The sequence below is a fragment of the Syngnathus acus genome, chromosome 1 (genome assembly GCF_901709675.1).
Source record: "Syngnathus acus chromosome 1, fSynAcu1.2, whole genome shotgun sequence".
Taxonomy (NCBI): domain Eukaryota; kingdom Metazoa; phylum Chordata; class Actinopteri; order Syngnathiformes; family Syngnathidae; genus Syngnathus; species Syngnathus acus.
In genome coordinates this window covers 13,142,303-13,168,090 of record NC_051087.1, presented here as the reverse complement: position 1 = coordinate 13,168,090, position 25,788 = coordinate 13,142,303, and the positions used below count along the sequence as shown (strand labels likewise).

The 25,788-nt window shown below is 46.4% G+C and overlaps 1 protein-coding gene, 1 long non-coding RNA gene and 1 gene segment (V, D, J or C); all 3 read right to left on the bottom strand.

Moving 5' to 3' along the window:
• The window catches only part of LOC119128384, a 44,789-nt gene extending 40,844 nt beyond the window's left edge, over positions 1–3,945 (bottom strand). Inside the window, exons 1-2 of the long non-coding RNA XR_005098995.1 lie at positions 3,817–3,945; positions 3,536–3,745 (exon numbers count right to left, since the gene is read on the bottom strand). This is a non-coding gene — a long non-coding RNA (uncharacterized LOC119128384). The remainder of the gene's footprint in view (positions 1–3,535; positions 3,746–3,816) is intronic.
• LOC119122085 (C-type mannose receptor 2-like) overlaps positions 1–17,374 on the bottom strand; it is a 184,243-nt gene extending 166,869 nt beyond the window's left edge. The window contains exons 1-21 of the mRNA XM_037250272.1: positions 17,134–17,374; positions 16,955–17,064; positions 16,677–16,798; positions 16,555–16,611; positions 16,320–16,475; positions 16,147–16,229; positions 15,705–15,816; positions 15,590–15,640; positions 15,352–15,519; positions 15,134–15,241; positions 14,943–15,059; positions 10,625–10,833; positions 10,442–10,551; positions 10,152–10,273; positions 10,027–10,083; positions 9,792–9,947; positions 9,610–9,701; positions 9,100–9,220; positions 8,981–9,019; positions 8,731–8,901; positions 6,586–6,705 (exon numbers count right to left, since the gene is read on the bottom strand). Coding sequence (XP_037106167.1) covers positions 6,586–6,705; positions 8,731–8,901; positions 8,981–9,019; positions 9,100–9,220; positions 9,610–9,701; positions 9,792–9,947; positions 10,027–10,083; positions 10,152–10,273; positions 10,442–10,551; positions 10,625–10,833; positions 14,943–15,059; positions 15,134–15,241; positions 15,352–15,519; positions 15,590–15,640; positions 15,705–15,816; positions 16,147–16,229; positions 16,320–16,475; positions 16,555–16,611; positions 16,677–16,798; positions 16,955–17,064; positions 17,134–17,280 — 2,428 coding nt within the window. The 5' untranslated portion in view covers positions 17,281–17,374. The remainder of the gene's footprint in view (positions 1–6,585; positions 6,706–8,730; positions 8,902–8,980; positions 9,020–9,099; positions 9,221–9,609; positions 9,702–9,791; positions 9,948–10,026; positions 10,084–10,151; positions 10,274–10,441; positions 10,552–10,624; positions 10,834–14,942; positions 15,060–15,133; positions 15,242–15,351; positions 15,520–15,589; positions 15,641–15,704; positions 15,817–16,146; positions 16,230–16,319; positions 16,476–16,554; positions 16,612–16,676; positions 16,799–16,954; positions 17,065–17,133) is intronic.
• Positions 17,375–22,122: 4,748 nt separating this feature from the next.
• Positions 22,123–24,103, bottom strand: LOC119122076. The segment is given in 3 exon segments: positions 22,123–22,506; positions 22,910–23,088; positions 24,060–24,103. Coding segments are annotated over 3 exon segments (552 nt in total).
• Positions 24,104–25,788: the final 1,685 nt, after the last annotated feature.

The window sequence follows — 25,788 nt, the reverse complement described above, 5'->3', positions numbered from 1 at the left end:
GCAAAAAAATACGAAAAAAAAATAACTGAGAACGGCATAACCTTGTTTGTTCAAAATTTTCTGTTGGCTACACCAATGCCTACTTGGAAAATGTAAGTGGAAGGTTCTTTTCTTGCATGTAAAACGACTCTTTGTGGGGTGAAATTATCCTCAATCCACTGTGCTGTCAAACTAATCAGAGACACTGCCCTGATTTTGTCATCTACCTAGACGTCTTGCCTAAAACCCGTCTAAAAAGGTCTAAAAGGGAAAGTTTTTAGACATCTATCCCATAGACGTCTATGCTATAGATCAGGGGCCCCCAACCACCGGGCCGTGGACCGGTACCGGTCCGTGGGTCACTTGGTACCGGGCCACCAAGCCGCACAGGAAAAAAAACAAACTTTTTTTTCTCGACGATCAATTAATTCAGGTCAAGACGCTCGTCCCGGTCATGTGACATGTTTCCCCAGTCGAGCCCGCAAAGCTAGCAAAAATTAGTCCGAATTTATTTTGAAAAATATAAAAAAAATTGGCGATTCTCTCCCAATTAATCCATCGGTTCAGGTCAAGACGCCCGTCTCAATCACGTGACATGTTCCCGCGAAGCAAGCAAATATGAGCAAGTAACATTGGAAAGCTGCTTTGGAAAGGGAAAAAAGCCAAATGAGGAGACGGAAGAAGAATAACCCGCGACTTCTAAGAAAGAAGCTGCATCTAAAAGAACATTTCTGGAGTCCTACTTAAAATATGGATTTATCGCCACAGGTGACTCTGACGCGCCAAGCCCACTCTGCATAATATGTGCTGACAGGCTAGCTAACGAAGCAATGAAGCCTTCAAAACTGCTTCGGCACATGGAGACCAAGCATCCTGTATTAAAAGACAAACCTTAACCACTTTGGGTGTCATTGTCTCTGATTGGGACTGGCTCGTTTCTGAGAAACAAGCTCAGCCCTCCCACTAATTCAACGTAACGGTGAGTTTTATTTTTATCTCGTTTATACTTGTTTTTATGCCAGTCGTATCATTATTTTATTTCATCGTATTTTTATATTTATTATGAATGTATTATTTATTTATATAAATGTTTTTATATAAAGGCCAGTCCGCGAAAATATTTCTGTAACCGGTCCGTGGCGCAAAAAAGGTTGGGGACCACTGCTATAGATAGATGCAAAAAATGTCTAAAAAACTTTCACAAAGACTTCTAAAAGCTGTCTATCCCGTAGACGTCTATACAGGGATGAGAATTTTCTGCGGATTTCCGTGTTTTTGTCCGTCGGAAGTATCAATTTTGTGAATCGTGTAGATCCGTTGAGAAAATTGTTCTTTCCTCGCTTACCGTTTTTCTCACTTACGTTTTTGCTTTGTATTTTCCTGCTTCCTTTTTTTGTCGCTTAGTGCGTGCTTACTGGTTTTCTCACCTACGTCTTTTATGCTTCGTTTTTTCTCAACGTTTTTTTTTACACTTTCCGTTTTTTCTTGCTTACCGCTTGCTTACCGTTTCTCTGTGTTTTTTCTCGTCTACCTTTTTTTCCCGCTACCTTTTTTTCCGGCTTACTTTTTTCTCTAACGATTTTTCTCACTTACTGTTTTTCTTGCCTATTGTTTTTTCTCGCTTACCGTTTTTTTCTAGCGTAGTTTTACCTTCGTCTCTTTTTCTCACTTCATTTTTTTGTCATCGTTTTTTCTCTCGCCTACCGCTTTTCCTCGCTTTTTTTCTCATGTACCGCTTTTATCGCGTACCATTTTTCTTGCCTATTGTTTTTCTCACTTACCATTATTTCCACTTAACTCTGCTTAGCTGTTCTCGTTTCCTGTTTTTCTCGCTTACTGCTCGCTCATGTTTTTCTCACTGTCTCGCTGTTTTTCTCTCGCTTATCGTACTTTTTTCTCGTTGACGTGACTCGCGTTACCATTTTTTTCTCGCTTAACATTTTTCTCGCTTGTCGTTATTTCTCGCCTTTTCACATCATTCGCTAGCATTCCCCAATCCCAAGTTTCCATCCAGCTTCTTTGGCCTTCACACGCAGTTTCTCCAGAAACTGCATTCTCTTCTCATTACTCATCATCCAATCAGTCAAAATGGTCTCTTGATCGGGCCAGGAAATTTGTCTTCTACAAATATTGCGCAGTTCAATGCAATAAACACAAAGCCCGGATGCATAAAGGCAATCAAAAAGAGAAAAAAAGCATGCAAGTCTGGCTTTTTCTGATAGCCCATTAGACTAAGATTAAGTATTAGATCAAACTATAAAGTGGTTACTTTTGTACAATTATCCCACAAACCATCTGTGGCTGGTGGAAAAGGCTGTGCCAAAAACAATTTGAACACTTTCATGACGTCTGTCCTCACATTTTGACGCAGACTGGTCTAAGCGGAGCTTTGCTTGATGTCCTTGATGGAGACGTGACCCCACACGATCATCTGCGTGATGCTTTGTAGATTGGCCTCTCTGTATTTGTAAGTCACCTGGTCGAGGCCGTTGATTGTGATCTGGAAATGATCGTCGGCGCACTTGATGACAACCTGAGCAACAACAAGGACACCATGCACGTGATGAGTGTGAACGGCATGGTAGCGAGCAAAGGCGGGAGATGTGACGTTCACGTTGACATTTTTGGGACTTGTGATTTTTTTGGCGAGCAAGCCTTACAGTTTCGCTAGCGATTGGAAGAAAATTCATGCTATTGTGGACATTTCTGAGTTGCATCACGAAGGGTGGGATGGTTTGAGCACTTCCTTTTGACTGTAACATTTCCATTCCATACTTTTTGTAGTTTGAAAAAGAAAATCTCCCCAACCTTTATTAGCGGCTAGGTGCTCTTCAACCAGTAGATGTCGGCTTCCCATTGGAAACACTCTATTTTTTAAGATTTACGTATGTTTAGGGAGGTTCTACAAGATGGAATGGATTTGACAGACAGTTGTATGGATACGCCTTGCGCATATGAACAAACAACGAAGCGACAATTAGATTAGATATAACTAACCGGCACCAATCAAAGGTATGGAGCATTCCACACCACAAAGTTTGGAAACCCCAAAACTGTAAGTGAGAGTGTGTGCAGAAATACAGTGTGATTCACGTCACCTTGACTTCTTGTCCGCGTCCAGAGCTTTGTGTGGGATGCTCCTCTCTTTCGTTCCAAGTTGTGTTCACTCTGGAGTACAACCAAATCTTCTTGGTTACAAAGTTCAACTTGAGGAGCAGCGCGACCACGTTGTCGGTTTCGTCGTCAGGCACAAACAGGTTGATTTTAAACCTGCAACACAGATGTACAACTGTGTGTTTGTGGTATTAGCATTTTTGTGCCCCTGTGGGAGTGGCTGGGGGTCCTTGTACCATTCTGCCAGTTTATTTGCTCGTCCTGTGATGGTGATGACGTTGTTCACACGGAGACCTCCCTTCAGCTTGATCATTGATCCAAGCTGCAAACATGTAATCAAAACATAACTGGCCAAAACATCTTGAGTAGAATGCGCATGCAAATGCTAAAATCTGACACTGAAATGAGATTGTGTGGAAATCATTACAACTGTCTTTTGAACCTGTCCAGAAACGTGGGATGCAGAGAGAGAGAGAGAAAATAATCAACTCACTGCATTCGCTGACTTGGCGAGCTTGCTTCTGTGCAAGAGTACGCTGTCACCAGAGTGGCTCTCCTCTGCCTTCTCTGAGGTGATTGCATAATGCGCTTTGGGCATCTTGCACATGAAGCTGTTGGGTATCTTGCAGCTCATCTGCTTCCATTTTCCAGCCTGAAAGATGAGCAAGAAGGATTTCAGTGGATCGTGCAGATGTTCTTGCAAACGGTCAATTGGCCACGCACCTTTTGCGACATCGCCACACAGTCCTTTTTCAGGTGTTTGGGTTCTTCCGGGGCCCAGTCGGTGAAGGTCACCTCGTGGCGGTCCGACCACTCAAACATGCCGAGGACACTCTGGTCATGCAGTCCGGTCCACATATCGCTGGTGTCTGCAGAGGACAAAGGCGAGCAGATCTCTCACCCAGCGTTCAGGGGATAGTAGTTCTACAAAGACGGTTTGCGCACCGAGGGCAGAAGCAATTTTCACCCACGTCTGCTCCACCTTGGAAAGGATGGACACCAGATTGGCACCCAATTTCTTGCAGTCAGCTTGAGCAGTGGCCCACTCCTTCTTGTCCTCAAAAGCTTTGTAGCAGAAGCCCGCAAACTCCTCCCAGGACTCTCCCAAGCATCTCGGCTCTGCAGGTGAGATCCCGTGCGGGGTTAGCAGTAGTTGAGCACTTGACATGAAAAAATGCTCCGTGAACTCACCTCCGTCTGCAAATGTGAAGGCCTGATCCGTTGAGTCGGCATTCCTGCAGGTCGTACATGTGACAATGAGCTGGGCCTCTTATTGGTACTTTGCCATAAACGTTGGCCACTCACTTGAGGGAGGTGATCCCGTTCTGGGTGGAGCCAGCAAAGCCCTTCTTTGCCACGGCTTTCATCACAATACAGTCTCCTCCGATGTCGTTACGAATGACGCCGGCGTGAATAGCGGCCGCGCAGACGCTTGAGTCCTGCACTCACATCAAGTCAAGAACTCAACTGACGGGTCACGATAGGGAGGATTTGATTTCCTGAGTGGTGTGTGGAAATAAAATAATCTTTCAAATGGAACTAATTTGAAAATCCCAATTGAAATGTATGTTCATCTTTGAAATGATGATTTTTGCCAAGAGCCAGTGCCTCTCCAATCCAAGGGTCAGCAATCCCGTACCTTATTGTAGACCAAGGTTCCTGTGACATTGTGTTTGGAGTTGGCGCACTTGGGTGGGCAGTGGAACCTGCAGAAGGAGAGGACAAGCAAATTGATGACAGGCGCTCACCGTCATGGAAACACCGGGGCAAGTGCGACTCACGTCATTGCCTTGGTCAAGTGGAGGCTGTTGAACGTGCTGTCACAGGTCATCCCATCTGTCAGACAAAAGGTGATATCAAAAGATGGGTTGCATGTTTTTACCGGCAGCGGAGGGAGAGACTCGCTTACCGTCACGTGCGCATCCCAAGAGGTCAAAGCTGAGGCCGAAGTCAACGCTGTCCTCCAGCGGCAGGATGCGGACGTACTGAGCGGAAAACGCAGAGCCAAACCGGTGCTCCCCCCCTCCGGTAAACTAGAAATAGCACTCTCATTTGTAATGGCAAGTTTGGGGGGCCCGGTCGGCGTCAGGTCGACTGGCTGGCCGCTCACCTTTTCGTCCGGGTGTTCAGTCCAGCTTTTGCCATCCAAACTCATCTTCATCTCAAAGTCGATGACCCAGGACCTTTGGTCAGTATGAGGACAGCCCTGGGTGACGATCCCGGTCACCTTTCTCACGTGACCTAGGTTCACCTGGATCCAGCTGGTGGAGGCTGCAGGACACAAGTTCGCTCAGGACACCAAAACTGCCAGCGCCGAAGTAACTTTCGGTTGTCTACGTACGATCTTGTGACGGTCTCCAGCAGGAATTCTTGCTCAATTGAGCTTTCTCTGGGCTGGTGTCGCTCATAGAGGAGGAGGCTTCAAACGCTGAGTCGGCGATGCGCTTGTCCGCCTCGACCAAACTGTCAAGACACACTGAGGACAACCCAGAATCATGTTGCAACGGATCCCTGATAACAGAATCCTTGTGTTGTATTGTTCTGGGCATTGTTAGGCGCCGTCGATTCACTAGGCCAATGGTCGCTAAGCTTTTATGGCGAGTGGTCCCCTGAACCTTTTATCCATCGCATCAACGTCCGTAGCAGAACAGACCATTCAATGTGCCGTCATACCCCAACTCTGGTCGGGAGATACCGCATTAGACAACAGAGACGTGAAGCCCACCTTTCCGTTCACAGCTGTAGACCGTGTGCAGGTATTTGGAAACTGCAGGGCAGGTCTCCCGGACGCCCTCAAAAGGGTCAGCTAGACAATATTGACGGTTGTCACATTTCTGCCTGTAGTGAGGGAGGGCTCCTCGCACCACGCAAGTCTCTGCAAGTCACAAGGCCGCGTGGAAGCTTATTTGGTTGCAACGGTCGTATCGTCGAACCAAAATGCAACGCGACGACGTCGCTTATGTCCTGTCTTACCCTTGGTTGCGTTCTGAGTTGGACAAAGGCTGCCGCTCCTCCGTCCATAGAAGGCCGACTGGATGCGGATGACGCTTTGACCCTCACTCTGACAAAAGAGGTTGACGTTCTTCTGGTGGTTGCACACAAGGATCTCCCAAAAACCTGCGAGCGCACCGTGATGTCTTTTTTCCGTCTCGCATCTTTTGACGTCAACATTCAGGATTCGGGGAGACTGACTTACCGTTATGGCGTGGAGGTTCCGGTTTCTGTCCTGCGAGGCAAAAGCCAAAGATGGGCATCAACCTCAATTGGCCATGAGTCACATCTTACCTTTGGCTCTTTTCTTGCACATGTAGTTTCTCTTCTTCTGGCAGTTGTCAAATTTCCAATTTCCCAGTTCACGTTTAGTGTGAAAGGAAAGGCAGCTTTCAACAGAGGAGTCACTAGGGCTTTCTGTAAGCAGATGGCAGATGCTAAGCGCTCCTCTCCATTGCTCCAGACCATTAGCAACAAATATTGGACGGCGTTTGGCCCCACCTGTGGTCCAGTGGGTGTAACGAAAGGGAGACCCGTCAGTCCACTTGCAGCCCTCTTGAGTGATCGTGGTGTTGGTGGCCAACCACAGAGAAGAAGCGTTTTTAAAACCGAAGGCCAGACCTTTGGATCAAACATGAATAAGATGGCACCAGTGAATGTCTTTAAGCTTATACATGTCATGGTTATAAATTCATTTGACATTTTGGAACAGCATATCTTTTGTCTGAATTCCTCGTTGTCCTAGCGCAGACATGGGCAAACTACGGCCCGCGGGCCACATCCGGCCCACGGGGCCGTTTAATCCCGCCCGCCAAACCTGAATAAATTGTATTATTAATTTTTTTGGGTCATTTTCCCTGCAATTACTATGTTTCCCCAGTAGATAGGGAAGCGCATTTACTCCCGGGAGCCGTGTCAGAAAGCTCGGTGTACACTCACAAGTGTGTGTGCGTACTCAGTAGTACGTAGTAATTTCATCTATCAGTGCCGAATTTCGAGTGTAGGCTGTGACGTCAGTATTCCCGTAATTCGCGCGCTGAGCTTTCAGATACAGTTTTATGCTAACGCCACCCACAAACCTTCCCCTGGAATCCTTCCATTAAAATGAGGGGCCCGAAGAAAAGAAAGGTGGACACTGAGTGCCGAATGTTAAAAAAGAGTGGACAATTTGGCTCGACCTACGTGTGTGAGAAGACGTTCAGCCACATGAACGTCAACAAAGCCCGTCACAGATCTAGGTTAACGGACCGACACCTCGGCTCTATCCTAAGAATTACCACAACAAATTTTACTCCAGACTATGATGCACTAGCAAAAAAGGGAAACCAACAATACTATTGATTTCTTTATTACTTTATTTAGATGTATTCTTTCACTGATTCTTCAAGATGATGTATTTGGTCAGAATGTTTGCCGTTGGATGTGATTTCGCCTCATTAGATAAACATATTTCATAAATCTGACCTGCAGGCGCTGAAGTGATGGAAAATGTGATTCATCATAACAGTGTCGTATTTAATAAGAATCACTGATAGTTTTTTGGTGAAATATTTTTTTAATGCTGTTAATAAATCCATTTGTTTTCAAAAAGCTTTTTTTTAATATCCATGCTTTAGTATCTACTAAAAGTAAAAACCTTTTATGCAATGACCTTTACATGTCATTTATATTACTTCACACAAACACTACATCCATCTGCTCCTGGTTCGGCCCCCCGGTCAAAATTTAGAACCCAATTCGGCCCGCAAGTCAGAAAGTTTGCCCACCCCTGTCCTAGCGTCACAAGCTTATCTTAGTAGTTTTGGTGCGGTCTCTTTAAATGCAAATGAGATACTTCACACCCCGCCCCCTCCGGGTCGGACGTATTTGTAGTTTTTAGAAGAGCTAGCAAGTAGCGTTTCCTTGCGCCGCAAACCTTTAGCTCGAATAAAAGATGTCACTGCAGAAGACTTGTCCTTCCAACCATACATAACACGTAACAGAATAAATCCTTTCCCAATATTTATGAACGCGGTTAAGATAAGCAGTAAGCTAATACTAGCTTACAAACGCATTTAACACATTCTTGCGTTCCCCAAGAATAAAACATGCAACTAGCTGATACGACTACTCAAAATACATCCACAAGAAGTGACAACAGAGGGCACAGCTCTAAAATCAGCAGAAAGACCGATGCTAATGCTACGACATTGAGGGCATCCTGGACATGCAATATGAAAGTTAAATACAGTTAACAATTTTCGTGTCATCTCAAGTTTAGCGCTTTACTGTGTTTACATTGTTTTCATAGATTGAAGGAACAGGATCTTCAATGAAACAAAGTTTTTCGGCGAAGCCTTCTCGGTAATGACGAGTTTCTTTTGTATACTGTCTTTTGTATGGCGGCCTTTTAAAAGCAAGATCTGTCAATCCCTATAGCTGTCTTTTTCCGGTCAGATGCAAGAAATGTCAAGATAAACAACCACTTGCAGTCTGGTAACCAACTGCAAGTGACGTCACAAACAAAGTTTTCTTTGTCTTGAGCAATGAAAGACAACTGGCAAGAAAGTTCTTTTTTAAAATGTCACTTTCTTTGGCATATACGCCAGCCTCTACAAATATCACAAGATTCTCAACCAACAGTCCCGATCAAGCCCATAAGCCTACCTTGTATGATGGTCTGCTGCTCCGTGTTGTCGGTGATGCTGAGCAGGTCGCCTCCAAGGTGGACGCAGTCGTCTCGCGCCTCCTGCCAGGTCTTGGCATGGTTGTGGTTCATCAAGTAGCAGAAGTCGCTGTCGGGGTTCTCCACCCACGAGCCGCATTTTTCGCTCCAGCCTGCAAGCAAGACTCGCGTCACTTGAGGGCCAACTGGCCAATGACCAATCACGTGTCGGCCGCAGGATGGGATGCCCACCTGCTTGCGGCTCATCATGGCGAGCCTCTCGGATTTTGGCTGCAAAAACGCAAGGGGGATCAAACATGAGAGAGCAGTGAGAGGTCAAAGGGCAAAGTGAGCTGTCGTGACTTTTGGACCTTTTTTGCAGACAGATGGCTGCTCTTCAGTGCAGGGCCACTGATGAAATCGTCCAGAAGCTGACAGAGCAAAGCAGTCACCGCGTCCTGTAGACTGTTCTCCCCTCAGCGTGATGTAGTCCTGCGGATGACAGGATGGATACCACTTGAGTGCGTTTGGTGTTGCAACTTATTTTTTTCAAACGTTCAGATTTTTTTTCTTTTCTCATTACTGTACTCCATTTTTAACATCAACAACTACAATGTTCCTATTTTGTTCTTAGACTGTCCATCTGTAAAATTCTGCACTTTTATATGACCAGACAAAAAAAACTGTATATAACTATTTTATTCAAGCTTGTCAATTTTATTTGTCTTAAAACAACTGCAAGTTAATCTGTGTTCGTGGCCCAGCCCCTTTGAAACTTAACACATTTTTTTCTGCTCTTGCAACATTGTGACCAACCCAACTTTGGCTTTCTCATATCTCATTCTGGACACATTTTAGACAGCTGTAGGCGTTTTGCTTACTGCAGACGTTGCGTCGCTCCAGGAAAATTTGTTGTCTTTGTTCTTCTTGAGTCCCATGAAAGGCCAATATCCTTTATCATCTCGTACGTGAGCTTGAGTAAAGCAGAACAAGCGCTAGTTGTAAAGATGCTGGTGATCATTGCGGGATGATCACAGAATTGTTGGTTTGTCTTGGTGCTCACCAGCCAAGAACTTGTTTTCGTCCTCTGAGTGGACGCTGGCCAAGTAACCATCCCGTCCCTTGCAGAATTTCTCGGCGGCCTGCCAATTCTTACGTTTCCACTCAAAATGATAGCAAGAGTCGTCGAACAGGAAGTCGCCGGGGTCGCAGGAGGAAGCTGAAGCCACAAACAAACTTGGATTGGAAAAGCACGGCGGGACAGTGCAGGAGTAAAAACCAGAGTGACAGCCACTCACTCTCCACTCTATCGTAACCAAAGTCTTTCAAGGAACACTGCCGGCCTTCTGGGCAGTCTGCAGAAAGACCACACAATTAAAATGTCCCTTTCGACATCAACATGACAACTCCTGAGCAGGCTTACCGTCCAGCGAGCGCTCGCACATGAACGCCAACGAGGATCCGCACGAGGCTTGTCGCCACTTTCCTGGCTGACTCTCGGTCCACGAGCCTTGGTTGACGTACGCGCAGGACTGTACATCGGAGCTGTCGGGAGAAGTCGTGAAAAGCATCTTACAAACAGGATGAATTGGAGGTTCTTTTCTTGCTCTCTTTTAACAAAATACTTTTTTTTCCCCCTCGTCACATGTGCGCTTTCCCATTTTGGAAAGGGGCCCCAAACATTGCCTAACATTCAAGACATGAACTTCTTACCTTCCAACTTGACCTGGAGCCCAGTTGGAGTAGGTCATCGTCTCACGAGCATCTGACCAAGTCAGCTTCTTTTGCTCCTTGTCATACCGACACCAAGCCTCGTCGCATTTCTGCAGAGACCAATCCCGCTTGTCAGTCGCGTGCGTACCAATAGAAAATTAACTGCTTGCGCTTCCGTCTCACCAGATTGGAGAGTCCGATCCAGAAGGGGTTCTTGCCCATTTCCTTCTTCACAAAGGCTTCCTCGTCCGATGAGCCGATGGAGACCAAGTCGCCGCCCTCCCAGAAGCAGTTGTACCGAGCCCCCAGCCAACCGTTGGGGGTCTCCATCTTCTTGTAGCAACTGGACTGGTGAAGACTCCACCCCTTCTCACATGCTGATTTAGGAATGGCTGAGGACACCATTATTATGCCGTTATTTAGAATGGCAGAAATATAGAATTATCCGCACGTAATGGCATGACTGTCTTGTCAGCATTTTGTGGAAACTAAATTCCAGTGAGTTTTTTACCAATCGTGTCAACTGCGGCACCGAGAATCAAAGGACTTTAGAAAAGGCCTTCCTTAATACTTCATATCTGATGACACAACTCTAAGAATAAGACCAATGTCAAATCATGCCTCTTCCTCTTCTCTTGCAGATGTAGCTGCTGCGCTTCTCCTTACAATCGGCTTTTGCCCAGCGGCCGTCGGCAGTGAGCAAGGAAAGGCAGCTTCCACCGGGGCCTTCTCCGGCGATGCCTGGAAGGAGACGGCACATGCTAAGCACTCATTCGTTTTGTCGCCGACAAACATTCCCCAGGTTGTAGGCCGACCTGTTTTCAGGTTTTTGAAAGTGGACGTCGATCCGTCAATCCACTCGATGCCGTTAGTGATATTGGCGTTGGCGCCCAACCACAGAGTGGGACTGCTCAGGGGACGAGCGTACAGACCTTTGGATCAAAGTTAAACAACGACCAAGAGTTAAAACATTGTACAGGTGCGTGTGTAACAGCGTTATTCCCTCTGGAGTCCACGGGGCATAAACTGTGGGAGCCTCTATCGTGTCCTCTGGGAAGTTTACCTTGTATGAAGTTCTGTTCATCAGAGTGGGTGATGCTGAGCAGGTCGCCTCCGAGGCCGACGCAGTTGTCTCGCGCCTCCTGCCAGGTCTTGGCACGGTTGTGGTTGATCAGGTAGCAGAAGTCGTTGGACGGGTTGTCCATCCACCAGCCGCACTTTTTGCTCCAGCCTGCAAGCGAGACCCGTGTCACTTGAGGGCAAAGCGACGACCGACCGAATGCAGGGTGGGATGCTCACCTGGTCCCCATGTTGATGACGGCAGAACAGGGAGAGCCCCTTGTACCTTGGCTGCAAGAACGCAAGGGGGATCAAAAAAGAGAGTAATAACAGGTTCAAGGGCAAAGTGAGCTGCGGTGACTTGCGGACCTTTTTTGCAGATAGATGGCTGCTCTTTAGCGCATGACCACTCATCAAATTGTCCAGAAGCTGACAGAGCAAAGCACTCTTCGAGTCCTGTAGACTTTTTTCCCACCAACTGCGTGACGTAGTCCTGCGGACGACACGCCGGACGCCACTTGAGCCTGTTTTGTGTTGCGCTTGGTTGAATGAGTTTTTCCATTCGGTGTTGGAGCATTTCAACTTTCTTTTGGTGAAATCCCAATTTTGAGCGTTTCGGTGAAAACTGCATACTGGGACAAGTTTCATCATGTCATCCTGTTTTATTCTCCGGAATTCCGTCAAATTCTGCACTTTATCCTACAAGACTGATTCCTTTTTTTTTTTTTTTTAAATCTCATTCAAGTTTTTCGTAGTGAAGTGAAATTTATTTTTGAACATAAGATCGACCAAACACAAAATCATTTTTTCACATTTTCACATGATTTCATGTTATGCCAATAAGGCACATAAATCAACATGTTCAAAAAAGGAGAAGGAAGAAGCTATTGCTTGTTTTCCCTACCCCTTTTATACATCATAATTCTCAACAGTAGTTAGTTTTTTCGAAGTACAGAAACCTGATTTATCGGAGGAAGATAATTTTAGAAATGAAAAGCAGTTTATACAATAATATTCTGAAAAGAAAAATAAATAAATAGGATATGGACTATATAGCTGAAAACAGACAGGCAGAAGATTTCAATTACTATAATTTTCTAGTGTCAAATTTTTAAAGTGTTCTTTGAATTGGGCATTGTGTTTACTTTCTTTGATCGTTACAGGTAACTTATTCCATAGCTTTACCCCATTGACAAATATGCACATGCTTTTGAGGGTGGTGCGCACCTTAGGTTGTAAAAGACTCCCTCTCCTTCTTAGACTGTAAACACTTTCTCTTTCTATGAACCATTTTTGTATATTATTAGGGAGTCATTTTTTTTAGCTTTATAAATAATTTGTGCGGTCTTGAAATCTGTTCATTTCAATATCATTCTAAAGGAGAAACGGCAAGTTTGTTCCGCAAATGTTCCAGCTTATATACTTCAAAAGCATTTTTCTATTCAATTCCAATCTTTTGCCTTTGGGTAGAGGCGAATGCCAACTTCTTTAGACTGCAGTAAATTTTTAACTTACTGTAGATTTTCCGTCAATCCACTCAAAAATGTTTTTCTTCTTCTTCAATCCCACAAAAGGCTGAGATCTTCCTGCGTCTCGCATGTGAGCTTGAGGAAAGCAGAACAAGCGCTTCAGCACAAAAAGAGCATCCACTTGTCGGATGTTTCTTGGCACTTGCTGACCTGCCAAGAAATTGCCTTCATCCGCTGAGAGGACGCTGGCCAGATGACCTTTGTTTCTTTTGCAAAGCCTCTCGGCGGCCCACTGCACCTTCTTCACCCGCTCGAAACGATAGCAAGACTCGTCAAACAGGAATTCGCCAGGGTCGCAGGAGGAAGCTGAAGCCACAAACAAACTTGGATTAGAGAAGCACGGCGGGACGGTGCAAGAGTAAAAACAAGCGTGGCAGCCACTCACTCTCCACTCGAAGGTAACCAAAGTCTTTCAAGGAACACGGCCGGCCCTCCGGGCAGTCTGCAAAAATACCACGCAAGTGAAATGTCACTTTTGACATCAACATGACAACTCCTGAGCAGGCTTACCGTCCAGCGGGCGCTCGCACATAAACGGCAACGAGGATCTGCACGAGCCGTGTCGCCACTTTCCTGGCTGAGTCCACACGCCTTGGTTGACGTACGCGCAGGAATCCAAGTCGGAGCTGTCGGGAGAAGTCGTGATAAGCATTTCAGTATTTTTTTTCTTGCTTTCTGGTGAAAACTTGACAAAAGGTCTTTTTTCCCCTCATCACGGTGCTCTTTTCCATTTTGGAAAGGGGCCCCAAAACGTTGCCTGACGGTGAAAGCACATCAAGACGTGACTTTTTTTACCTTCCAACCTGACGGGAGTCCCAGTTGGAGTAGTTTCCCGTCACGCGGACATAGGACCAAGTCAGCTTCTTTTGCTTCTTGTCATACCGACACCAAGCCTCTTCGCATTTCTGCACAGACCAATCCCGCTTGTCAATCGCGTACCGGTAGAGAATCAACTGCTTGCGCTTCCGTCTCACCAGATTGGAGAGTCCGATCCAGAAGGGGTCGTCGTTGCCCATTTGCTTCTTCACAAAGGCTTCCTCGCCCGATGAGGCGACCGAGACCAGGTCGCCGCCCTCCCCGACGCAATCGTGCCGAGCCCCCAGCCAACCGTTGGGGGTCGCCATCTTCTTGTAGCAACTGAAGCCGAAAGGGAGCCACCCGTAGACCGTATCACATGACTTCTGATCGACTGAGGAAACATTTGGGGGATTGTAGAATATTTTTATTTGACGCATATTCCACTTATTCAAGCTCATCTCTGTTGAGTGTGGGCCTCAGGTCGTGGGTACTTTTAGCCCTCAAGAAACGCTGACGTACGAGTACAGAGAATAGAATTGGCTCAGCCGGCTCCGATCCAAATTTAACCATCAAGCAGTCTTTTTTTGTGAGCATCTTTCCCCCGAGATAATACTGGCAGTCTGGGATCAGAGTTTTAACAATGAGTGGTTTGGTTTGTGACCGTTTAGGGTAGAGACTCAATGTAAAAAGCACGAAGTCTGGAAGGCACGGGAGGAACTTTTCTGGACGCGAGAAATTTCCACATCTTGGAGGAATAAAATCTTTTTCCAATCAGCTGATTGTCTTGAGATATTTTTTCCTTCCCTGAGGAAGCCACTTTCAACAGCGAGTTCCCGGAGATTAACTAATAATAATAATAATACATTTTATTTATAAGGCGCCTTTTAAGGCACTCAAGGCTGCCAACTGACCAGCGAAAACAATCTATCACAGTATTATCAACGTTTTGCCACCAATGTTGTGGGAAACAAGAAATTCAGACCAGCTGCAGTCTTAATTCCAGTTTTGCCGATTGCGTTAGCTCCATGACTTGACAATTGACACGCTCACAACACACGCATATTTCATCGAGAGGACTTCAGAAGTCAGTGCGAATCGGCCAAGCGTCACGTTACCTCTTCCTCTTCTCTTGCAGATGTAGCTGCTGTTTTTTCGGCATTGGTCAAATTTCCAGTCGCCGTCGGCAGTGAGCAAGGAAAGGCAGCGTCCGCCAGTGGCGTCACTGGCGTTATCTGGAAGGAGACGACAGACGCTAAGCACTCGTCCGTTTTGTCGCCGACAAACATTCGGCGGGTTTGAGACCGACCTGCTTTCAGGTTTTTGTAAATGAACGGGGATCCATCAGTCCACTTGCTGCCTTCAGTGATCTCGGCATTGGCGCCCAACCATAGAGTCAATGGAATGTCGCACAGATCTTCCAATCAAAGTTAAACAACGATCAAGAGGTGCATTGTTCCTTCTGGAGTCCATGCGGCATAAACTGTGCAAGGTAAAGTGCTCCATCGTGTCCTCCGGGCACTTTACCTTGTATGAACTTCTGTTCAGTGTCGTCGGCAAGGCTGAGAAGGTCGCCTCCGTGGTCGACGCATTTGTCTCGCGCCTCCTGCCAGGTCACGTCCTGGTTGTGGCTGATCAGGTAGCAGAAGTCGTTGGCCGGGTTCTCCATCCACCTGCCGCACTTTTCGCTCCAGCCTGCAAGCGACACTCGCGTCACGTGAGGGCCAACTGGCGACAAGAGCGCGACCACGGATGTGACGCCCACCTAGCCTGAATCTTGACGACGGATGAGCAGTAAGAGCCTTTCGGACCTTGGCTGCAAGAGGGATCAATAATGAGCGCGCGCGTGAATGGGCAAAGGGAGCCGTCGTGACTTTGACCTTTTTTGCAGATGGCTGGATTGTTGTTGGTGCAGCCATAGTCATCAAGTAGAGGACCATAGAAGACAGCTATGCAGTTGTACTTGAAAAATTGCAATCGTGGGGTGTCGTCCTGCACACATGACAGAGATAACTTGAGTGCATGATGGCTTTTTTTTTTCGCTCTTGTCAATTACAATTCTAATTGCCATCAAGCTGCAGCTTTGTCCTCTTTCCAGCTGATTTTCTGAAAAACATTTCTTCATAGCTCTTCTTGTAACATTGCGGCCATTCCGGTCAAAGTTTGACTTTTTTGTTTTTGTTCAAGAAAGCTTTTTCCTGCTTAAATGACACTTTGTATCTCACTTTTATCTTTTGCATTTCAGTACGACATCTCATTCATTCATATCATATCATTCTGGACAAATGACAACTTTTTAGGTCACTTAAACATTTCACTTACGATAGATGTTCCATCAGTATACTCATAATTGACATTCTTCCTCGCGAGTCCCACCCAACCACGTTCAGCGCGCCCAATGTGAGCTTGAGAAAAGCAGAACAAGCGCAAGTTGCAAAGATGCTGGTGAGCATTGCGGGATGATCGTGTAATTGTCGGTTTGTCTTGGCGCTCACCACCCAAGAAATTGACTTCGTCCTGTGAGTGGACGCTGGCCAGGTGACTTTTGCGTCCCTTGCAGAAGTCCTCAGCGGGCTGCCAAATCATCTCCTCCCGCCCAAAATGATAGCAAGAGTCATCGAACAGAAAGTCGCCAGGGTCGCAGGAGGAAGCTGAAGCCACAAACAAACTTGGATTGGAAAAGCACGGCGGGACGGTGCAGGAGTAAAAACAAGCGTGGCAGCCACTCACTCTCCACTCGATCGTAACCGAAGACTTTAAAGGAACACTGCCTGCCCTCCAGGCAGTCTGCAGAAAGACCACACGTTTGAAATGTTCCTTTTGACATCATAATATAATTCGTGCGGGCTTACCGTCCAGCGAGCGCTTGCACATGTATGGCAACGAGGATCCGCACGAGCCGTGTCGCCACTTTCCTTGCTCATTTCTGCTGTACACGCCAAGGTTGACGTACGCGCAGGACTCCACGTCGGAGCTGTAGGGAGAAGTCGTGAAAAGCATCTCAGTATTTCCTCTTACTTTCTGATGAAAAATTGACAAAAGCTCTTTTTCCCCCTCATCACGATGCTCTTTCCCATTTTGGAAAAGGACATTTTGACAGTGAAAGGATGCAAAAACGTAACCTTCTTACTTTCCGTTTAGACCTTTAGCCCAGTTGGAGTAGGTCACAGTCACGCGGACATCGGACCAAGTCAGCTTCTTTTGCTCCTTGTCATACTGACACCAAGCCTCGTCGCAATTCTGCAGAGACCAATCCCGCTTGTCAATCGCGTACCAGTAGAGAATCAACTGCTTGCGCTTCCGTCTCACCAGATTGGAGAGTCCCATCCAGAAAGGGACGTCGCCCATTTTCCCCTTCACGAAGGCTTCCTCGGCCGACGAGGCAACGGAGACCAGGTCGCCGCCCTCCCAGACGCAGTCGTGCCGAGCCCCCAGCCAACCGTTGGGGGTCTCCATGTTCTTGTAGCAACTGGAGCCGAAAGGGAGCCAGTCTTCTTCACACGCTGAGCCCGGATCAGCTGAGGACACATTTGAGACTTGTATGACGTACTGGCATAACGTCAGCAGCGTCTTGGCATTTGTATCGAGTTTTGTTTCAAAAGACAGAGAGTTGGTTCAGATTAACCCAAGTAGTGGGTCAATCCAATCGGTATTTCTTTAAAACGAATTTAGCTTATTTTCGTAACCAGCATTCATTCCAGTGCATGTTTCTCCATTTGCACTTACGATGACATTCTCCCATGTGATTTTTTTCAAGTCCTAAATGGCATTCAAATGCAAGCAACACACTGAACACACCTCACTGCCATTGACTATTGGACGAAAATGAAAATGGATCAGCTGTCAAAAGGATAACGTTAAAATAGAGAAAAGAAGCTTGAGATTAAGTCGTTTGTGGTGGCATTTTGCTTGCATCGACAATGTGGCAGGCAGCTTGTGACGCAGTGAATCAAAAGGCACGCGCTTTCCGTTTTTGGTTGTTGCCTTCTATTAGCTCACCACTAAATGACACTTATTTCTACACTTAGCCCACAAAAGACATGCTCAAATACGCCTTCGTGTGGATGATTTATGTACTGCTTGCTCTAATAACCTGAGCCCCACATTATTGATGTGGCTTCTTTGTTAGCGTAATGGAGAAAACACAGCAATGAAATGGGAGAACGTCAAGTCAAGTTGGGGGTAACCAAACTTGGTTTTCCTGCAAGTCACTTTTTTATTTCTTTACCTCAGGCAGGGGTCGGCAACCCAAAATGTTCAAAGAGCCATATTGCCCCCCCAAGAAAAACATACCTATCTGGAGTCGCAAAAATCTAAAAGCCTTTTATAAGGCTACATAGACTGTCAATACATAAGCTGTATGCCTACTATTGAAATAATGAAGCAGGCTACAAATAAAAAATGAACATTAATAATTAAATGTCTATTCTCCCTGCAGCGCATCCTGGAGAGAATTAGGCACCACGTGACTACTGATGTACGATAGAGTTCACGTACCTGCATAGCAGAGCTGTCTGTTCGATATCGGTCACGTCACGCGACTCATCACAGGCATTGAGAAAGCTGGTGCTGAATTGATGTCCTTGATTTGCTGATCGGTGATAGTGTTTGCCATTTTAATTACCCTTTCCCTCACTGTCCGAAAATAGGCACGCTGGTAATTTAATGAATGAATCCTTCATGTACTCGCCATCGGTGAATGGTTTATCATCTTCTGGGCTGCAACAAAACTTGTAGCAGCAGTAGAGTTTGGAGATGCAATCCACTTCTTGAAACTGTTTTTTCGGTCCTCAAATCTCTCCACCAGCACAGCAATTGCACCTTTGCTCTCAGTTCCAACTGGGTGATCGGCAGCAAATTTAGCATGCATGTTCAGTCCATTCTTTCTTAAAGCCTCTGTTCTCATCAGCAATCTTTCTCTTTTTGCCTTTTGAATCCATGGCCCATCACTCACACATCTGGTTGTTTACAACTCGCCTGTGCTATGTCGCAGGCTACGACCCAATTTTGCTATTTGGCGCCATTCTGAAATTCCGTATTTTTAATATATTTACAACTACATACATTTTTACAGCATAAGAATGTGTCATGATTATGCTGTAAAAACGTTTTTAATAACCAACAAAAAAACGACAACATATCTTTCCATTTTCACGCATTTTTGCAAAAGCTCCAGCAAGCCGCTAGAGAATGCTAAAGAGCCGCATGTGGCTCTGGAGCCGCGGGTCGCCAACCCCTGGTTTACCTTCACGACAAAACTCTACGGTATTGAGGCCGTGGCTCAGGCAGTAGAGCGTGTCGAGCTACGCTTCCTCCTACTCTTTTTCGAGCATTCTTTGATATTGTTTTGTTTGTTGGTTCATTCGTTTGTTTGTTTCCTGGACTTAAAGTTGGCACTTGAAAGTGTTATTTGTTTTATTTTTCTCTTTTTATGTTTTAAATATGTTCGAAATAAAGATATATCATCATCATTAGGAACCGGAGGGTTGGCGGTTCGACCCTGGCTCTGTCACAGTCACGTGTCGTTGTGTCCTTGGGCAGGACACCACACACATTGCCTCCAGGTTGGCATTGAAAACGAGAAAGTATTCTCAATGGACACACCTGGTAAAACATTGAATAGATAAAAATAGAAAAATAAAGCAATAAATACAACAAAAGCGGCGCCCAATGAAAGAACGAGCGTCACGAGCGCTTTCGGGTGCGTTCTCATCGTCTGGGAGTCCACGAGGGGCCAAACAGCCCGCGGACAGTGGCGAGCGGGTGGGTGCCTTCCACTTGCCCCCTCGCACAGCTTACAAACAGCAGGCGCGCACACGTCGGGCTCGCGTACGCGCGCACGCCGCCGGCTTTCTGAGGGGACGTGACGTCATTTGGCCCGTTTGACTACAACCTCTGAGCAACGAAAAACTTCATTTTTATTTTTGTCGAGATTTTATTCGGGAAGGGCAAACAAAGCAAGCACTTCACCAGGATAAAGGGGGCCGGGGGACGTCACCTTTTGGGCTTCGAACCGGGCACAAACCTGCTTAGTTGGATCGAAGCTAAAGTGGTGACGTAGTTTATACTTTTAGTTTGTCATAATGGATTTGCCGGTAACGTCATTTACTCGTTAAACAAGAAAAGATCAAAATCATCCAGGAGACCTTAAATAAATCATTGGTCACTTAATTTTTATTCTGTTATAGTTAATTGATCATTCATGAATGCAAAGGATCTAAAGGTTGTAGTTTAGATCCTTTGCATTCAGGACTGATTAAAGATTAAAGTCCCAATGATCGTCACACACACACACCTGGGTGTGGTGAAATTTGTCCTCTGCATTTAACCCATCCCCGTGTGATTTTAATCCATCCCCTGGGGGAGAGGGGAGCAGTGAGCAGCAGCGGTGCCGCGCTCGGGAATCAGTTGGTGATCTAACCCCCCAATTCCAACCCTTAATGCTGAGTGCCAAGCAGGGAGGCAATGGGTCCCATTTTTATAGTCTTTGGTATGACCCGGCCGGGGTTTGAACCCACAACCTTCCAGTCTCAGGGGGGACACTCTACCACTAGGCCACTGAGCTGGTGTGAGGCATACACCTGTTCAATTGAGCACATTTCTTTTCATGTCTGCGCAGAATATCCATGGACACTACAGTGCCGTAGGGCAAAAAGATGATTTACAACAGCTTCAAAGTCCCAATATACGGAAGAGGATTAGGGCCTGTGAAGAGGGACGGGATTCAGAATTTTTTTTCTCAGAATTTTGACTTCACTTTAAAGTCTGAATTGTGACTTTAAAGTCTGAATTCTCACTTGAAAGTCTAAATTCTCACTTTAAAGTCGAAATTTTGACTTTAAAGTGAAACTTCTGACGATAAAGTCTAAATTGTGACTTTACAGTGAAAATTCCGACTTTAAAGTGAGAATACCCACTTTCTGATCAAAGAATTCTCACTTTAAAATCAGAATCCTGTCCCCCCTTTTTTTTTCTTCACCGGCCGTAATCCTCTTCCGTACCAATCCAACTCCGAAATCGCAAATTACTCACTTGACGAAGTCCACGCGGCGCTCAACGCAAGAATACGCACAAGGCGCGCGGCCAGTCCCATCGCTCACAGGAGAGGATATTCCACGCAAATAGTTTGCAGTCAACAAATTCAACTCCAAAGCAAATGATGGACGGACTATACTAGTCACAATAAGTTTGCGTGTTCTGATGCCACTCGGACGTCGACCACCACGTGACGTCACAAACGCTCCGAACACGTTTGCACGCCTTTGAACTGGCGAGGGTGGACGTGACATCTTAGACGCCTTTCACTCGCAACAAAAATAAATAAATAAATAAATAAAGGAGTGGGGAGACAAGTTTCGTCGCTTAAGACTGCCAACAAACCTCCGAGTTAGGCTTGGATCAGAGCCAAAGTGGGGCCATGTCTTGCGTGAATGCATATGTCAGCGGCACAATAGAAATGACTGTGTCAGGGATCACCAAGGATAAAAACTCAATCAGTGCACAATGGAATACGTTCAAACCGAAAATAAACTTTTCTTTTTAGCATCAATCTACAGTTGTGTTTGAACACAATTCCTCAGCACTCAGAAATAGGAAAGCATTGGCGCTCATTGGAAACGGGTTAACACGACTTGTTCAGATATTTTGTAGTTAAGCTAAGGGCAGTAACTCCTTGTAGCAAGTCTGTAATGTGCCTTTTTACATTCTCATGCACCTTCACTCAAATTAGTCATTTTTATAACATTATTTGTTTATACCAATATTTGACCGATTCAACGCATTCCAACTTCAAGAGGCTTGTGACGCAGAGGGAGGAGTTGAGTGACGCTTGCTGGCCAATCAGAGACAAGAATAAGGTTCACCGCGACAGGTGAAGGGGAAAAAAATGGTTCTTCATTGCATTTTTCCCATTAATGTGTCATTGTGATGATTGTTTTTCCATCCAAGACAACATTACGTTTTTATATATGACATTAATGCTTTCATTATTCCTCATTCCTGAGGAGCAAAACATAGTTTTGAATTAGGCTGTGCTCATATATAGATTTGCAATACATAATACAATATTAATGTATTCATTTTGAATTTTAATTACAACTATATGTGGTTACAAATTTTTTTATAGTGCAAACTATACTCTGTCTATGTGCCATGATAAATTCATCATTTTGTTTCATTTTATTTCTCTCGACCTGTACAATATAAATGTGCTTGGTGAGACATTTATTTGTCTTGTTACCAAGTTTGCTTCCCTTTTCTGATAAGCAGCTGCTACAGAGACAGATGATGATACTCGGACATTTTTATTTCACAATGCTTCAACGTCGCAAAGACACAGACACGAATTCAGGCTCTACTCTGAGCATTGTCCTGGGTTCGGCAGGGTTTGCGTGACAGGGTTTTGCCCGGCTAGGCTGGCCTCGCAGCTCACTGACTGGGCCTTGCGCCACTGGTCCGGTGAGAGGCTCAAGGTGCTGGTCCAGCTGTAAAGCCCACCTACATCAGCCTCTTCCAGGGAGCTGTGCGATACCCCCGAGGTAGCGGGGGCGCCATCAACCTTCCAACCCAGGGTCCAGGTTTGGGGGCCCCCTTTGGCCAGGCACACGGCTGTGGCCTGTTCCGTTTGCAGCTGCTCCTTGGAAGGAGGGAAGAGGGTCACGGTGGGCCGATGCACCTCACCCGCTGTCAGGGGGACAGGACAAGAGAGACAAGCAGTTTTCTCCAATTGCACACACTTTCAATGTCACTTAGGTCGTGGTTCGGCTCATGTGATTTACAAGAACACACTTTATGAAACACTTACCTTTTCACTGGGCAAAAAACGACCAAACGGTCCTAATACGTATATGTCATAATAAACATTATTCCATCATTGCATTGTAGGTACAGCTACACTTTGGGAAATAGCCGTTAACAGCTAATATCAAATTAGGTTTTTAGCTATTACTCAAGAAAGGGCTGGGCGTTTGTTTTGTAAAAATTGACAAAAATAATGTTAGTCGTTTTCCAAAAGCTGGCTAAGGAACTGGAGAATTATCAATTATTGTGATGCAAAATAATAGATGATCAAGTAAATAGTACTCACCAAGGATAAGTTTGGTTCCTTCTTCAGCGAAACTCCACCACAGTGATGCAAAGCGGTGAGCCGTCCGTACAAAAACTCGTCTACTGTCAATGAGCAATGATTTGCTGTAATACCGAAAAGTACAAGTCCAAACAGGAAGTGGCGGCCTCGCACTTTCACAAAGGCAGGTGCGCTCGCAGCTTCATTTGCATGCGCCTCTGCCATCTCTAAAACATGATGAATCACCTCAAAAAAAAGTTTGCTTTCCAATACCACCACAATGGTCAACATCGGATATGTTAATTGTATTTCTTTCAGTAATTCTCTCACATGCCACAAGAAGGCGTCTGCGTAACAATATTGGAACTCGTCCAGCACTAGCAGAGAATCATGGCTCTAAAATTTAGTGACCATCAGGGAGTCAAAACATTGGTAGCTATCTCAGTTGGTACCAAGTGAAACCTGGACAGGCTCCCAAATCGCTCATCTACTACACATCATCAAAATTCTCCAACACGCCATCTCGATTCAGCGGCACTCGATCCGGCTCTGACTACACTCTGACCATCAGTGATGTCCAGAGAGATGACCTGGCCGAATACTACTGTTTCGCCTACTACGGCAGTGGCAGGTCGACACGGTGACTCAGAGACGTACAAAAACCTCCTTGGACTTTTGAGAGAAGTGAAAGTGGTCTGTAGAAGGTGGCAAGTGAAAAGCAGAAGACAGAAGATTGCTCAACATAACCGGTCAGAATTCAAGTTTAATTCAAGACTATTTATGTCTATTCCACTATTTATTACAATATAACATGTAAAAAAATATCCTCATAAAAATACACATCACCACAAATTTTCTAGTGATGGTGTCACAACAGTAACATTGTGCCCGAGGGGGATTACAGGTTATTGGATTGGTGCCGAGTGACGTTGGCGGACATTGTTAAGAGAGACAAGTTCAGGACGGTGGTGGCAGCGTGACTGTCAGTATCATTTGACATAATTCTGTAGCATTCCCCAAGTTTTTATTCAGCTTCTTCGCCTTCACACGCAATTTCTACAGAAATTGCAAATTCTAGTTGTTTTTAATATAGTTCATACTATGAACTTCATAGTTTACCATTGTGTATTTTTCAGAAACCTTTTTTGGGGGGGGGATTTATACTTTGTACAGTCTTGGCGTCAGGTTTCGCACGTCGGCGCTTGCAACGAACATTTTCGATGACCCAAAATAAACATCTAAAAATGGTTCACACCATAATCTTACAACATCATTTAGAAAACCAACCAACTACTGTAACTTAAATTGAAATAAAATAATACACCTGGAGGCGGGGCTCGAAGGCGAGCGTCTGGTGGCCGGGCCTTCGCCCATGGGGCCCGGCCGGGCACAGCCCGAAAAGGAAACGTGGGTCCCCCTTCCCATGGGCTCACCACCTGTGGGAGGGGCCAAAGGAGTCGGGTGCAGTGCAAGCTGGGCGGCGGCCAAAGGCAGGGACCTTGGCGGTCTGATCCCCGGCTGCAGAAGCTGGCTCTTGGGACATGGAATGTCACCTCTCTGGCTGGAAAGGAGCCCGAGCTGGTGCGCGAGGCAGAAAAGTTCCAACTAGATATAGTCGGACTTGCCTCCACGCACAGTTTGGGTTCCGGTACAAGCCCTCTCGAGAGGGGCTGGACTCTCTTCCACTCTGGAGTTGCCCACGGTGAGAGGCGTCGAGCAGGTGTGGGTATACTTATTGCCCCCCGGCTGGGCGCCTGCACATTGGGGTTCACCCCGGTGAACGAGAGGGTAGCCTCCCTCCGCCTTCGGGTGGGGGGACGGGTCCTGACTGTTGTTTGTGTCTATGCACCAAACGGCAGCTCAGAGTACCCACCCTTCTTGGAGTCCCTGGAGGAAGTGCTGGAGAGCGCTCCTTCTGGGGACTCCATCGTTCTACTGGGTGACTTCAATGCTCACGTGGGCAATGATAGTGAGACCTGGAAGGGCGTGATTGGGAGGAACGGCCCCCCCGATCTAAACCCGAGCGGTGTTCTATTATTGGACTTCTGTGCTCGACACGGATTCTCTATAATGAACACCATGTTCAAGCATAAGGGTGTCCATGTGTGCACTTGGCACCAGGACACCCTAGGCCGCAGTTCGTTGATCGACTTTGTAGTCGTGTCATCGGATTTGCGGCCGCATGTTTTGGACACTCGGGCGAAGAGAGGGGCGGAGGTGTCAACTGATCACCACTTGGTGGTGGGTTGGCTCCGATGGTGGGGGAAGATGCCGGTCCGACCTGGCAGACCCAAACGCTCTGTGAGGGTCTGCTGGGAACGTCTGGCGGAATCCCCTGTCAGGAAGAGCTTCAACTCCCACCTCCGGCAGAGCTTTTCCCACGTCCCGGGGGAGGCGGGGGACATTGAGTCCGAGTGGACCTTGTTCCGCGCCTCCATTGTTGAGGCGGCCGACCGGAGCTGTGGCCGTAAGGTCATTGGTGCCTGTCGTGGCGGCAATCCCCAAACCCGCTGGTGGACACCGGCGGTAAGGAATGCCGTCAAGCTGAAGAACGTTTTGGCCTGCGGGACTCTGGAGGCAGCTGACAGGTACCGGATGGCCAAGCGGAACGCGGCTTCGGCGGTTGCTGAGGCAAAAACCCGGGCGTGGGAGGAGTTTGGCGAGGCCATGGAGAATGACTTCCGGACGGCTTCAAGGGAATTCTGGTCCACCATCCGGCGTCTCAGGAGGGGGAAGCAGTGCAACGTCAACACTGTTTACAGTGGAGATGGCGTGCTGCTGACCTCGACTCGGGACGTCGTGTGTCGGTGGGGAGAATACTTCGAAGACCTCCTCAATTCCACCTACACGCCTTCCATTGTGGAAGCAGGGCCTGGGGACTCTGAGGCGGACTCTCCAAT